Raw genomic sequence first — 16481 nt, 5'->3', positions numbered from 1 at the left:
TAATTCCACTTATCCATATGGGACCCGATGGTAGAACAATGTTATGAAATTTGTAATCAAAAATGTAAACAAAAGATAAGGTTTTGGGGCTTACCTGCATACGTCAGTGTTAAAAATTTGTACAATATCATTCTTGCTGATAAACGGAGTATAGATGCTAGCGTCTGAGCCATTGATCATGTTGCAAATAGTGTCATTCTTATCGTATTCTGGCCAAATGCTCAGTTTATCTTGGTTTTCCCACCGTACGATTTGACCAACCTGAGATGGTTCCCCTACGCCATCCTTCACCTCATAGTAACCGTCGTGGGAGTAGTTTTTCTGGAAAAAAATACAAATGAGAAATAAATCAGATTAAAAATTGAACGGTTGGATGGTTTAGGCATGTAGAGGGGATTAACGGAGAAAGGAGTGCAAGGAGAATATGTGACACGGAAGTGAATGGAAGAAGAAAGGGTTCGCCCGAGAAAGACATGGCTCGGTCAACTGAATCAAATACTTGATTCGGGTAATTTCAATGGTCAAAATAACAACAGAATACTATGTTCAATATGTTGTTTGAATGTAAATGAATGTGTGCTGAGACGTGAAATGTGTGGCGGTCTTTCCTCTCTGCTTACCCCTGCGGAGATACTTACTTAGTTAATTCAAATTAACCAGATTATTTTTTTAATTTACCTTCGGAATTTGCGATATAACAACTAATTGACAGAAAATCTGTGTTTGTATCTCACTAAAAATACTCAAGCGGTGAGCTCGTGCGTCATGCAATTTGAGAAAACTTTTTTCTGTCTGGCTTTCTAGTTCATCGCAAATGCGTTCAACCCGTACCGCATATTAAACCATGAACTCTGAACTTATGAGTACGCATGTACAATACATATTGCTTCAGAGAATTAGGCGTTAATTATTAAAGAAGAAAGGAAGTTTGAAGCAACATCTTCTAGATCAAAAAGACAGGAAGCTGAATCAAATCAGCCTCTTGAAAAAAACATTTATTAACCAAAACATTTTAAAATGTTTGAATAAATAAAAGCATGTATCTATATTTTGTCTCATTCAGTGAATACCAGCTATTATCTTTTTTATATGAGTTTGTTTTTAATATTGTATCGGTTCACAGTTCACCTGAATATAATATTTATTATCGTGGGTGGGTATCTAAGTACCAATAATATAGGTATATGTATATATCTACATTTGCAAAGGTCTACTATCGACTTGTATTTTAAAATCTCTAGATAATACCTGTTAACGAAAACGAACGTACACCTGTTTGGTTGTGAAGATTGTACTAGGTCACATTTAACATTTAAATTCAGGTTCTACAACAATTTATCGCCTGATACGGTAGAATATTTCGATTATTTTCACAAATTCAAATTAAATTTAGTAACAACCTGTTTGAAATTATACACAAATACTCATAGGTCGTTTAGAATCAATTTGGAAACCATAAAACATAAACTGTATGATTAGACGTAGAGTTATCTAAAATATATTATGACCGGTTGAAGCCGGGTAAAGTGTGACGTGTAGTATAAAGTGTAGGTAACTTGATGTATATTTAACAGCCCTTTGTCTTGTTTACGCCTACTTATTTTCACAAGCGGAAAAGAGAAAAATTTATACGACGGCCGTAAAAGAAAACTGTTAACAGCGTTTTCTATTCATATCTGTTCAATCGGATGTGTGATATCGCGAGTGAAATTATCTCAGTTTTCATTATTTTAAATTCTTATTATTCTGACTTCAGGATCGAGCATTGAAGACCATTGGAGAAAGATACTTGCTCCCACAATCTTAGATCCGATGGATTCCCGTGCTTCTCTGCTTTAATTTAATTTCATTATCTATTTAATTTTTAATTTTTTAATCTCTTTTTATTTATTTTACTATATGTAAATACTATTTGTACTTGTATCCTCTATGGGATGTGTGGGATTGCACTAACCTCCCCACATCCTGGAATAAAGAATTTATTTATTTATTTATAATAGAATTTATTGTGTCAGTTGTTCAACATTTTCTTTATTCGACTTTTCATTTCATCCATTCATTGGATAACATACACCTAAAACTTGTATTCGTATAGACAGTGGCTGATGACAATACATGTACATATCTATCAAAATAAAATAAATATGAATATTTTAATCTAATTTATTTGGTTTCCATTCTATGATGTTCATATTAATAACACTGAATCCGTACTGCATTGCTTCTTAAGGAGAAATGCTTGGAGGTTAGGGCTAGAAAGAGGCGAGTACTCATACGATGAACTTGAACTAAAATTAAACCATTCTACAAAAAAATAAAACTTTGATATCATCTGCATTTTCAAAATTATAACTGTATGACTCACCTACTTTGTTGCAACTCATCCCTTTAAATATCCTTTCCCGTAGACTCAGAAAAAAATAATTGCATTTCCTCAAACAATACTGGATAGGTACCATTTATCATTGTCCAGAACGGCAAGACCGATAATGTTAATTTATTCGTGTCATACTTTTGGGTATCCGACATTATGAACCACTTATGCTTACTTTAACATTGAAAAAAGCATTGTATTTTCTTTTTTGTTAATTTATAGTAAATGGGCGCAGCTTGTTTTACAAGACTAGATTATATTTTCCAACCACATGTAAGTGAAGGTATATAAAAGTAATACTTACATGGTTGAATAAGGAAAAGTAGATGGCATCATCTTCAGATCGCATCGTCTGGGAGTTCCTTGCTTTAATTGTGTTGCAAACACGGGCTGGGTTATAATTCCGGCAAAACCGCACCCCATCGAAGAGCAGCGTCCTCACCTTGGTCTCCAGGAACGGTGTGCTTGTTTCGAATATGTTTTGAAGCCCACTATTTATAAGTATGAGGCCGGCTCCGCCAAGTGGCTCAAGATTGGTTTGCTGAGTCACCGCCTGTGAAATTAAGTAATTTTTAGAGCGTATTTATCTAACTAACGATCTCGCCGTTTTCCAGGGGTAAGCAGAGAAAGTGGTTCTCCACGCCACTCAGTATTGGCACACACTCCTTGCTTCATTCGCTTTCATACATACTCTTTCATTATTCATGACTCTCGACATGACTCTACTCATTTGATCCTCTTAATCGTGCTATATATTTCTGACGTGCGCCCGAATTCGTCCACCATTCGGTTTAGCGTCATACGTTTTCCTTACTTACCTTTCATCGTTAATCCGCTCTATATTTTCTAATCACCTTTCTAAATTTTAATCATTACTCTTACAGCAGCCTAGCATTCTTACCGAAGCTCGACATTTATTTTGTAACACGGTCATTAATGGTTTTAGCTTAGGGATCTCATCTCAACTCCATGCCTCACTGCCATCCATCAAGATTGGCGTTCCTTTGTGGACTGCCGGTCTCTCTTCTTTAGATGACTTATTATCAGTGACCAGAGCGTTTAGTACCTACCCCATTTAATAGACTTTCCTGCATTCACCCTTCTTTCAATGTGCTTATGAAATTTTACTAAACGCGTAAATTAGTTACATCCAATGATGGACTGCAAAAGTGAACCATCAGGAATCATACGCAAAATTTTTGTTGTAGATAGATATTCACTTCAAAAAAACAAAACAAAAATGTCACCCGAGACCAAAATTTCATTTGCATGTTTATTTATTTATTTAATTAATGTTTACTCCAATATACGTATTACAAATACGGATGTATTTTATTTAGTCATTGGCTCTACCAATGACGTTACAATATATCTGGACTTGATATTTTCTCGCATAATTAAGATAAAGTGTGGCAAGTAAGAAACACTCTTATGTTTCTAGTAAATTCTTAATCCAAACGTTGCTCATGTGTGACAAAGATAACATTAAAAAAATATGTGTGTACGAACGAAAGAAATGATAGAATAGAGCATGTTAGGAATATTTTTACTGTTTCGTATTCAGAAGTACTACCTCAAGGCTGACTAGAATTACAGCCTGAGAGCCTGACAATTTTGAGGTGTCAAATGATAATTCAGTGTCGTGTCATAATAGAGCGAGGACGGTTTGCAAATGGTGACGATTCTTGTTGATACTCTTTATTGCTAATGATTTGTTTGTTGTTTTACCGCAAGCATATGAATAAATAGAGTAATTAAACTATTTTCAGTAGTCAAATTTAGTAACAGACCTCGTCGACTTTGCGTTTTCTCTATGACAAAAAATTATATATTTGCATGTATTTACAAATGAAATTTTATTCCTTGGCTTTTACCAGTGTTTGCCGAGTAATTAAAAAATTTTCTAATTACGCACGAGGGCATTTTAGCACTTTTTAAGGCAATTTACTTAAAGAGAGCACACGACATTACGCGACGACTGACAGTTTAGTGCTAAAATTATGAAATCGAAAGCACTACAATTGACGTACTTTTTGTTTGCCACTTTGAAATTTCTACACGCGTCTTTATATATTGTAACGCCATTGACTTCTAAGCGTTAAATGCGAATTACATATGTTTGTAATTACTAACTGATGATTGTTAGTTATATTATTAATGATACATTGAAAGGTTACCCACGTTAAGAGGTATATGTAGAACTGTGATCTCATCATCTTGATCAAGAGGAGCGGAGGCTTCAGCGTTGAATTCATACATCTGTCTTTGGTAATAAGACAAGATCCCATCTTTTCTTGTAATGTTGAATTTCTCTCTCCTTTGACTGGAAAAAATAACAAAGCCGGTAAGTGTGAGCATATGTGTACCGCTTACAGCTCTTTTACAGTTTTTGGTGTAAAGTTGCCGAATTCCGCATCACGCTTATGCAATGTTTTTAAAAATAACACTTGATTTCAACTTAGTTCCTACAAAAAAGACATAATGGTAAAGATGCATTAAAGTTCCATTATTTTTCTCATAATACGAGTAAATTATTAAAATCACTCAAACTAAGAACCTGATAACCTATTTTGTGCATTTTTCTATCTTCCCCGACGTAAATATTTATGTCTTGTAGTAATAAAGTTGAAATCAAGTGTCGCTTTTAAAAAAAATACCTCATTTTATTACCACTGTACGCGTTTTATGAAGTAAGGCATTATTTTTTATTTGTTTTTATAACTGGAAATACCATAATATGTAGTTATACAATTCGAAAAAATGTCGATAGGAATATGATTAAAGGCGTTAGACATTCTAGCATCTTCTGTCTTTCTCATTTTCCTACAAGACGTATGCTGTTTTAGACCTAATAATATGTCGTGATCATGAAGGTAAAGTTTCACCGTTGTAACTTACATGTAAATGTAGGGACCAATTTCCTGCAGAATGGGCTTTTCCCCGTTCTGAACTTCTTTCGGGTTGGTCACATTCCAAATGTAAACTTTGAAGTCCATGGCAAAGGGCAAGGTTTCCCACCGCCCGTACTGGTCGGACCCCTCCGACAGCTCAACGCTCTGCAAACAATATATGCATATTACTACTAAAGTTCAATGGTCAAACTGGATAATAACTAAACAGTGGATTGAAGAAAAAACAGACAGCAATACTAACTTAACCTAATAAAATATTTCAGAGATCACAGGTTCGACACCCGGCTAGAGCTTTTTATGTGTTATTTCAAATATTATTAAAATTCCATACGATCCTACAGTATTTGTCCTGGTATTTTACTGGCATATTCTCAGTTGTATGATATATCAAAAAATATGTAAAGATCATATGTGTCTGATAATATGTGATCTGATAAACCTGAATCATTGTTGATATTGATTTTCATTTTCTGTGTAATTTAATATAATTAATGTAATTTTATCAGATCTCTAGGTACGTCATACAAAACAATTAAATAATAACATTACGTAAGTATATTACGAAATGTCATGATAAAAACAAACTTCTTAAAATTATAACAAAGCAGGTTTGGGATTAAGGGAAACGATATATTTATCTCATTTAAAGATAGCTCTATTTTGGTATCGATGTAATATTTTCATATTCACAAAAACACTATGCAAACAACACACCCACAAAAAGAAACGTATTCGCTGAGATATTAGAAATGTATTCGTATCAGAAGTGCGAGATTCTACTAACACACCTGCATATATCAAGATTTAGAATCACATAGTTAAAATATAGGAGTTTGTAGTAAGCATACTAAGGTTATAATATTGCATAATCAATATTTTATAATAAGCCATATTCTAAAACTTCTGGTAATTATTTGCTTTCGGTTGTCTCCTTATTGTACCTTTTTAAAGTGTCTGCTCAGAAAATTCTCATTTCTGAGCACAAACTGCCTCCTGTATTATATCATGTTTTAGTTTTAATATTCTTATTTTTTCCTGTCCTGCTGTTATTGTTATTCCAAGTTTTGTCATCACTTTGTACAAACAGTGTATTCAGTGTTATAATATTAAATCTGTATTGGGTAAGGCACACTGTAGGAATAATTTTAAGAACCACTAATACTGAATTACCATTTTTTAAGTTTGTTATACGAGTAGTTAAGCGCACTTGAAGTGAAATGACACTAAAGTGCGCTATATAAATGCCAAGTTGTTATTATTAAAAGGGGCTATTTCACAAACTCTCGGTAAGCTATTCATCAGCGCTATTCGTGTAGCGTGTAGCGTGTACTTACGTATAGCGTAGTTACAAGTTTTTATGATACATATTTACAAGAGAAAAGTTTATTAAATTATTTATTTAAAATAATATTTCAAAAATTGAAAAGTTAATACCCACACTCCTCCAAATAGAAATGCCTTTCGTGTAGATTATAATAGAAACCAATGTCGCCACTGACATACCGTTTGATTATTAGATCGAGACGGCCTCCGTTGTCGAGGGGTAAGGCTCTCAACTAGCAAGCTGGAGGTCGCGGGTATAAATAGATCCAAATAAATTTGTGTTATTTCACAAATTACTAATATAAAATAATACATTGTATATATGCAGCACGTTCCAGAGTATAAAAATAATCGCCCTGGTGTAAGAACACCATTCAGAATTGAAACGTTGCTTGAAATGGATTTGGCCGTGTTTTGAGACCAGATCTGAATAGCAAGGTAGTATATACCCCTCACCACCTCATACCCCAATTGGGGATGCCATAGTATCCTTGATGCCATTGGGAGCAGTTGGGACTCTTGTTTTACATTTAAAAAAATCAAGCAATATTACGAACTCTGTCTCTTTTACTTTGCCTGATGTTTTATTCGCCATTTCATTTGATGTTGAATTTATTCTGAAACTAAAATTTTAAAAAAGAATGGTCAGACACCAAACACGCCCACATCGTATTTATTGTGTTCTTCTGTAATAAATGATTTCAAACATCTTAAAAAATATATTTTGCCATGGTGCCTTATCAAGGCAGAGTAATTATTATCGTGAAAGGTATGTTCGTTTGACCTTTAATCTGTTTTGTTCGGTGAGTACTGAGTACACAAGTGATCGATGAGTTTTTTACCTGCAGGGGAATTATCTCTAATCCCGACTTGTTTATTACTATCAGAATTAGTGACCGCCATCGGCAGATAAGGTATTTGGTGCACGCGTAGTAACGATCAGATAAAATGAATATGCCTGTCCGCCCAGAGATTTGAGGCACTTCAATGACCACTGGCAGAACATTACAATGCAACACCCGTCGTTTTTACTTTTATATTTATCGTTCATATTACTTTATTGCAGCTTCTAATAAATGTCACGGAAAGTACGTTTTAAGGTAAGGTAAGTTCTATTATCCATTCTAAATTTGTATCGTACTCTAAATTGTGTATCTATCTAGATATTAAATACATGCTTGATATAAAATTTGGGCAAGGACAGTGTTAGGTTTTTCTATTTCCTTCGACTGTGTAAGAACGAAATTAATATTTTGTATGGACATATCAACGGTAGGTTTTATTTTTTAAGTTCGTAATTTTAGATTTTGTTATATTTATAGACGACTTTTCAGAAATTAATTGAGTTTTCTCATTATTCATCATGTCTAACAGTTAATTGAATGTGTCTTTAAAGATTATTATTAAATATTGAGTGATTTTGCAATTTACAAATGACCCACGAACAAAAAAATTGTTGTAGATATTTATTTTTGTGAAAACGATCCTCAATTGCAGTTTGTACAAGATTTTAACACGTCATTGCTCCTCAGTTGCAGTTTGTACAAGATTTTAACACGTCATTGCTCCTCAATTGCAGTTTTGTACAAGATTTTAACACGTCATCGCTTCTCAATTGCAGTTTGTACAAGATTTTAACACGTCATTGCTCCTCAATCGTAGTTTGTACAAGATTTTAACACGTCATTGCTCTTCAATTGCAGTTTGTGCAAGATTTTAACACGTCATTGCTCCTCAATCGTAGTTTGTACAAGATTTTAACACGTCATTGCTCTTCAATCGCAGTTTGTACAAGATTTTAACACGTCATTGCTCCTCAATTGCAGTTTGTACAAGATTTTAACACGTCATTTCTCCTCATTTGCAGTTTGTACATGATTTTAACATGTCTTTGCATCAGCAATTTGAACAAGTTTATGACATGTCTTTACTCCGCAATTGCAGTGTGTACAAGATTATAACACGTCTTTGCATGTATGTGATTGCATTAAATTGTGTTTGTTTTCTGCCATTATAGTATATTATTATTATATATTATTTGGAATAAAGAAAAGTATTATTAACAGCTTTATATATCTTAATAAATTAAGCAATGATAAAATTTTATTGGTATATATCCACTTATCTACTTATTTGATTAAAAAATATTACCTACTTTTATTTACTATAGATATTATGTTTTGAAATTGACAACGTGATTGCGTTCTACATTACTAACATTTCTTGGGTAATCATTACTGTTAGTATAATTTCAAAATACCTATTGATTAATGCACTTGTCGCTAACAATGTTATGTCCAACATTATGTCAACAATATTATGTCAACAATATTATGTCAACAATATTATTGTCCATAACAATATTATTGTCCATAACAATATTATTTATGTTTATTTAATAAATTAATATCAAAACTGCACGGAAGGTATTTGTTTCTTGCTGTTTATCTCATTAAAACCATTTTCAATTCGTAATATTGTATGATGTTTATTTGTCGCCCATTATCATTTGATTGCGAATTAAATGTTAATTATGAAGATTATCGTATCTTATTATAATCTTGTTTATTTACATAACATGGCCAAAGCGTAACAGGTACCTACGCTACATAATTATTTTCGATTGATCTGATGTTGAACTTTTGGGCAGAAAACCATACCACGATAAGATCATCGATCGTTAGTTTAATTAAATAACGAAACAAATCAACCATGACTTGTAGTTTACTAGGTATCTATGTTTTAATATTTATAAAATCCGGGATTCCCCTTTCTCTTTAAGAAAAATATATGTGTAGTTATCTTAGTGTACAAAAATAAAAATCTCGTTTATTATTCACAATAAAATGCTGGCGATATTTAGGTCAACTTGGCTGGCGATTTGGAGACGGAATACTGGTGAGTTCCTTCACGCTGCCGCTTTTATAAGTTAAAGAAGATTCTAGAACAATTTGGTTACTATGTAGAATTTGCCAAACAAAAATGAAAAATAATAAAAGAACATCCAAGAATCTTGTTTGGAAAAATCGAAACTTCTGGAATTCCGTTCAAATGAAGTAGTGGCGTACCACTACATATGTATTTTACCCGTTTACGATCAAAAATACTTTTGGTGTTTTATTTCATTTTAAATTTTTTTCCAAAATGCCGTTCTGTTTCGACACGACCCATTTCTTAAGCCTAAATTATGTTACACGATAATTAAGATTGAGATTTTTGATGACATAGATACCTATGTAATTTACTATGTAAATGTAACTACCTTTACATATGTAACTACCTTGTTACCTATGTAACTACCTGTGTAATTACGTAAAAATTGATATTACTTATAAAACATTTGCCCTGTTCTTCCTTATATTATTAATGTAGTAATAGTGGAATATTTGAATAGATTCGAATATAACGCAATCATTGTATCACAGATAATTACTGTATCAGCATTCTATTCCCCTAGCCAATTGAATAGCAACTGAATATTATTGATCGTACAAGATCCTTAACAAGCGCATTTTGACCAGTTTTGTTAAAAATTAATTATCATGATTTTTTATTATCTTCATATATGGTTCCCTTTCCATGGGGTGGGCTTAGCTTTTCAGCCTGAATGAACGGCAAACCACTGGTTACTAGTAGTGTACCAGACCATAGAAACGACTCTAGGTGTTATTTTAAGGCAATATCTCACATGTTAAAACAGGCTCTTATTAATAATACCACACAGCATCCCCAAAGATGACATAGGCCCTGAGGGAAATTATTTTCTTCAGGGCCTCCTGTGTGGAGTAAATATAAAAAAAAAAATATATATATGATTTATGATGATCTTTAGAATATTGCTTTCCTCGTTAACTAGTAATTTAAGACGGATTATTTACTTATTTCACAGAATTTGAACAATTCATCAAATTTCCATTAAAAATAAATCAATAAAAATAACAGTCCTCCCATACACATAAGCATGGGGTACATCTACAATATAAACACATAATATTGTTTTAGAACACTTTATTTTTAAAAACACTACCGGTTTCGGAAAAACCCTTCCTGATTTATAATTAAGGTTTTAATATGCTCCTATTAGTGGAAGGGTTCTTCAGAAACCGGTAATGTTTAAAAAAAATGGTCTTAAAAACATTTATGTGTTTACATTGAAAATTTTGGCAAGCCATAATGTTAATGCTTTTTACAAATACGTATGGGGTAAATCGTTTAGTATATGTATATATATATATATATATATAATAAACAATTGTTTATTGTTATAATAAGATTTTTATTATATTTTATATAATAAAAATAATAATTTAAACATATATATATATATATAATATATATACATATACACTGTAACATATTTATATTTTGTAAATGACGGAAAGTTTGTGAAAGTCCTATTCAAGTTTTGTTATCATCCAAGTGCTGTGAAACAACCGACCCATGCAGAAATAACAACACAACTTGAATATAATTTTCACAGAACTTGTATTTTAACTTTGATAAATTGTTCAAATTCTGTGAAACAACCCGTCCTTGGTGCTTGGAGATCTCTAATCAACTGGATAATAAATAATAAAAAATATGGTGATATAATTCGTAATTACCTCCCCTATCTTGTCATCCACGAGCGGCGGGAACACGGCCCAGCCCAGAATGACTCCCAATACCGCGGCGACCAGGCCCACCACGGCCAGCGTCACACTTAACCACAACATCACGGGTTCCTGCTAAAATATTATATATGTCACTTCCCACACACCCGATTGTCGTGGCCCTGTCACACTTACTAATTATCGTTTCTGTCAAGTGCGCCAAATACGTTTAAAAACGAGAAGGCTTACTTGCATTTTTTTGTATCTGTAGATTAAGAGGGCTTGGTATAAAAAGGGTTCAATGATAAAAAAAAAACAGTGATAAAATAGAACATTGCAGAAAATTAAGGAAAAAACACACACAATCACCTAATCAACCGAACCTATTCCTTTATCATGTTCTATTTTTTCACTGTTTTATTTATGTTTGTTTATCCGGATACCAGGTGTACTTCTACGTAGGTATATAAAAAAAATATATATAAAAAAAACTGATTTATATTGTCACATTTACTAATATTTCAGGGTGGATCACTTTTGTAATAAGCTTATTAACAAAAAAATTAATTTATCCAAAAGTTTTTAACTTGATGGATATTAAAAAAATCTTTTTTTACAAAGCGCTAACAATTTTGCTAGCTGCTTATCAATATCTAGATACAAATATATATTATCTCCGATATGGGTAGATAGATACATAAATAAATCGGAAAATTGTAGATTAAAAAATATCACAGATTTGAGAGAGATCGACCCGTTTTGATAGATTGTGGATTTTTATTATTAGGTTGGTAGATACCATTTTATATTATTTTTTTTACTAAAGGCTGCTTTCGGGTAGTATAATAGTGATTGAACGATGACAAGGGTATATTAATATGTTACCAACTCACCCTCCACACAGCGTATTATATAGGGAGAATTATTTCCCTCGGGGCCTTAAGAGTTGATATTAAAATAACATTAATTAAATATTTAAAACTAACTTTTTTAACTTTCATATTGTATGTAGGACAATGTAGGTACCTAACCTAACTGTTTTTTTAAATATTTTATTAATATTGTAGCAACGTCCTAGTTAGTACAAGAGATTGCAATCCGAATTATCCGAATTGCGAAAAATACGAATGTTAGAATTTTTTTCAACCAAAATTCATGGAAAAAAATACGGATAATATTACTACCCGATTTATCCGGATTTGATAAATTAAAAAAATGTTACATGCAATACTTTTTTCATGTAGACATTTCTAAGATATATAATTAATTGTATAATAACAAGGTTGCTAACCCAAAAAGCAAATAATGTTCATATTATACACAGAAACAAGACTGGACTCTTGTTAGTCAGAAAAATGTTAAACATAAGAAAGCAAAAATAAAAGAAGAAACAGAACGAATAAGGAATAGAACAAAATATTGTCTTATTCGAACTAAATATAAAGGGTGTCCGGGGGGGTGAAGTGCACAAACTTCGGGAGGTCTAAGTAAAAAAGATAAATAACTTTTTTCGATACTCTGTTGTTATTTTTTCTCATACAAAAATATTTTTCCATATACAAGAATATTATTTTCTCCATACAAACAGTTCAACTTTTGAACCAGGAAACCACAGTAAAACGATGAAATTTCGAAAAAGTTATTGATTTTCTTTACTCGCACTATAATATAAAATCGCCTCCAGAAGATTATTCACACTACATTGGATATGAAAAGGATAGTACACCCTAATAAGAGTCAAGTTTAGAGTTAAAATTTCAAGTAATACCCACATTTGAAAGTTTCCCCTTACTGTTGAACATAATATAAACACAACATTATGCCGACGTTAAAGACATTTTTCAGGCGCCACAAGCTCATGAGAATTTAAAGTTGACATTGACATTTATTCTGCAGATTTTTGTTTGTCATACTTCACAATATTTTCCCTGTTTTCAGAGGAACTACATCACCAACTAATAGGGCAATGTTCAGGTGTGACTTAGGCATAAGACACATTACGCTATACGTATCAACGCTTATTTGGGAGTGGCCTATCAGATTATATTGTTGAGGTGTCACACTACTGTGTAATCTTCCTCGGGAGGGGGGGTCATGGTCAGGTCAATTGGAGAATCGCCGCGGAAAATAATTTCTTTCCATGTAAATTGATCTGACCGCATCATTTTCAAATATCGCCTGGCTAGCAGATCACAGCGTAACATCGTTACCACGCCCACACTTATAACACATCATAATATGTCAGGTGTGACAGGACGGTATAATATTGAATGGTGAGCGTTATATAAATATAATATTGATGCGTATTGCGTAATGTGTCGCCACCCATAAGGAATGGGCTGGTCTTGAAGGTCTAGAATAAATGATTTCCGACAGCTCGTTCTACAAGTGCGGCGTTTAACATATGAATGAGACAGCTGCGTAAGCTAATCACAAAAAAATCATTGTAAAGCTATTCTGGCTGTAATCTAATCACATTTTTAAGTGTAAAGATACGTTATTACCTCCCACACATCGCGAAGGGGAGGTTGATACAGGAAACTACGTTTTATTATATATATAATTTATAAATCGTCATTTAAAAACGAATTAAACACCATATCATTAAAACACACCGTTTGGTTATTATGTCTGAATTAGCTTATTCATCACAACCGTGATGTGATGAATAAGAGTGATATATATTACGTGAGTAATATATCTATGGTCTAAAACATACACATCACGGTTGCCAATTTGTGGAGAATTTCAAGTATTGGGTTTTTGAGGGGAGAACCTTTTTGTGAGGAAAATGCGGGGATTCTGGGGAATTCTTGATTATCCAACTATAATGAAAAATAATATTAACAATTATTGCGAGACCACACTATATTTCGTTATCTGCCTGAACGAAAGAGAAAATCCGAAAATGACTGGATAATAAAAAATAAATGCTATTTTCAATAGAATTTTGTTTCATTTTGGAGGTAAACGAAATTGTGGGGAATTTGAAAATCCTTCATATCTTGTGGGTATGTTATTGGCAACTCTACTCCACATTCACATTTGAACCGATGAAAATGTTTTAATGCAGGTATTTAAACACTGGCATTTTTTAACAGGTGCGGTCATGTCATTAGTGACGAGATGCTAACATTTTACTGATTTCTTCGTCTTCATCGATGTTAAAAGCAAGGCAATCTTAAGAATAAAAAACTCGACTCCCATACAAAATACAGTTTTTTTGGACAGGTGTCATCACGGGTCATTTCCATATAGTCCAGTCAAGATGTACATCCGTGCTTGCAAAAGGTCCAGTCATTCTGAATTTTTTATATGTTGTTAGGACCTAAACCAGTATTAAAAAAAAAAATGCAACTTCGAAAGTGCTGTGCGAGCGGCGGTGGACCAAAAAAACCAGGAAATTTTCGGATTTTTTTCAGTTTTTGATCAATATCTCAGTAAAGGAAGGGTCTGACCGGTGTAATTGTTTTACATACCTTTAAAGTAGATTAAATTTTCTATAATTTGAGACCAAAGCAAGCTATATAAAGCCATTGGTTTTCAAGATACAGTTCTTCAAAAATAGGCAATTTCTTCCAAAAAGTGAATTTTTACCGAAATGGTCACTTATTTTGTAAAATAATTTCTAAAATACGCACCTCACGTCAAATATTGTATGAAATAAAGTTGTTGTAAATTTAATAAGCTTTTATTTGAGACTAGATTTATATCTGTAGACTAAACGTTTCTCTCAAAAATGGCAGATAGCCAAAAACAGTCATAAGTGGGTTTTGGGTGAAATGCAAATAAACTGTTCTCGCGTCTTTTTATGGTTTTATTGTGCTGTGAAGTAAATCCATTAATCATCGTGGGTTTATCCTAGGGTTATAATATAATTACGACTATTTCAAATTTCAAGTACCCATTAGTACCTATACCCATGGGTATATGAATGGGCACGCATATTCACGAGCTGTTTGAGCCCACATTTTGACAAACAGCTCGTGAATATGCCAGTCAAAATTGGCCAGCATTGTTTTTTATGAGGTTGACATAACTCCTGAGGAGCGAGACGAGACTGAAAAATTGCTGCGAGACACTGAAAGGTCTCTCACTATATCAGCAGAACAAATTGATACCTACCAAATACTAAAGGCAAAATTTAAAATTGCCTTGGAGAAAATTAAAGCGAATGGTCCAACATCACAGTTGTGGGTCCAATACTTTCGTATGACCACTTTGATAAAACTATTCATCCAGGTAGAGCGTGCTGGTGATTGGAACCTTCATTTGTACACTGCCCACAAGATGCTCCCTTTTTTCCACGCAGCTGGACATTTTTTGTATGCTAAGAGCGCGCACCTCTATCTTCAGGATATGATGGCTCTACAAGATCGGATGGATAAAAGTGAATACGACATGTTCACAATAAGATCCTTCACCATTCGCCGGCCTGACAAGTTTTGGTCTGGGTTGTGGTCAGACCTAACAATTGAGCAGAAGCTGATGCGATCCATGAAAACCTACGGTGGGTTGACCCAAGGAAGAGGTATCTCCGAAAGTGTTCTGGCAAGGTGGACAACAGGAATGGTGTTTATGTTTAACATTTGTGAAGAACTGGAAAGTTTTTGCAGCTTATCATGTCATACTGGAGAGCAACATGTAGACATGAGACCTTCTCGAATCATCCGAGATAAAAGTGATGTGGAAAAACTAAAAAACTGGTTTGCTCTCCACCCTCCATTTCTCAAAACTGACAGTTTAATTTCCACCAGTAGTGGTTTACTGGCAGGTCCTGAAATTAATTGCCACACAGCCCAGAGAGTTGGAACGGAAGGATTAATTAAAATTGTGGGGAAAATGTACGAAAATGTAGTAATAAAACGGAAAAATAAAGTTACCACGCTGGCATCAATCACCTCAAACGTTAAACTGCCGGACAAAAACAGAAGAGTGGCTGTGGATCCGCTCACAATTTTTCACCGAGTGTGTATTGCAAAGAAATCTGAACAGGATTTACAGGATGACTTCAAGTATGAGTTGGCCCCGTTCCCGATGTCTCTGTTCAATGAACAAGGGATGCGCAAGGGCACAAAATCTACTCCGCCTTCACTCCTCTTTCCAGCCACACGCCGATAGATGCCAGCACTCACGTCATTTTGGATGTTGGCTACCTCTTGCACACGGTCGTGTGGCAGCGGAAGAGCACGGTTCGAGCACTTTTGGCGCGTTATACCACCTACGTCCGAAACCACTTTGGGAAGAACGTCTCCATCGTTTTTGACGGCTACCCCGAAG

The 16481-nt window shown here is 33.7% G+C and overlaps 1 protein-coding gene across 1 annotated transcript in view; it reads right to left on the bottom strand.

Moving 5' to 3' along the window:
* Window positions 1-11382, bottom strand: part of Snmp2 (Sensory neuron membrane protein 2) — a 53094-nt gene extending 41712 nt beyond the window's left edge. Inside the window, exons 1-5 of the mRNA XM_089649870.1 lie at window positions 11214-11382; window positions 5273-5430; window positions 4556-4697; window positions 2679-2927; window positions 95-321 (exon numbers count right to left, since the gene is read on the bottom strand). Of these exons, the coding sequence (XP_089505996.1) occupies window positions 95-321; window positions 2679-2927; window positions 4556-4697; window positions 5273-5430; window positions 11214-11324 (887 nt within the window). The 5' untranslated portion in view covers window positions 11325-11382. The remainder of the gene's footprint in view (window positions 1-94; window positions 322-2678; window positions 2928-4555; window positions 4698-5272; window positions 5431-11213) is intronic.
* Window positions 11383-16481: the final 5099 nt, after the last annotated feature.

Source organism: Hesperophylax consimilis, chromosome 31 (genome assembly GCF_061612785.1).
Source record: "Hesperophylax consimilis isolate HC1 chromosome 31, BYU_Hcon_1.0, whole genome shotgun sequence".
Taxonomy (NCBI): Eukaryota; Metazoa; Arthropoda; class Insecta; order Trichoptera; family Limnephilidae; genus Hesperophylax; species Hesperophylax consimilis.
This window is presented reverse-complemented; position numbering and strand designations above follow the sequence as displayed.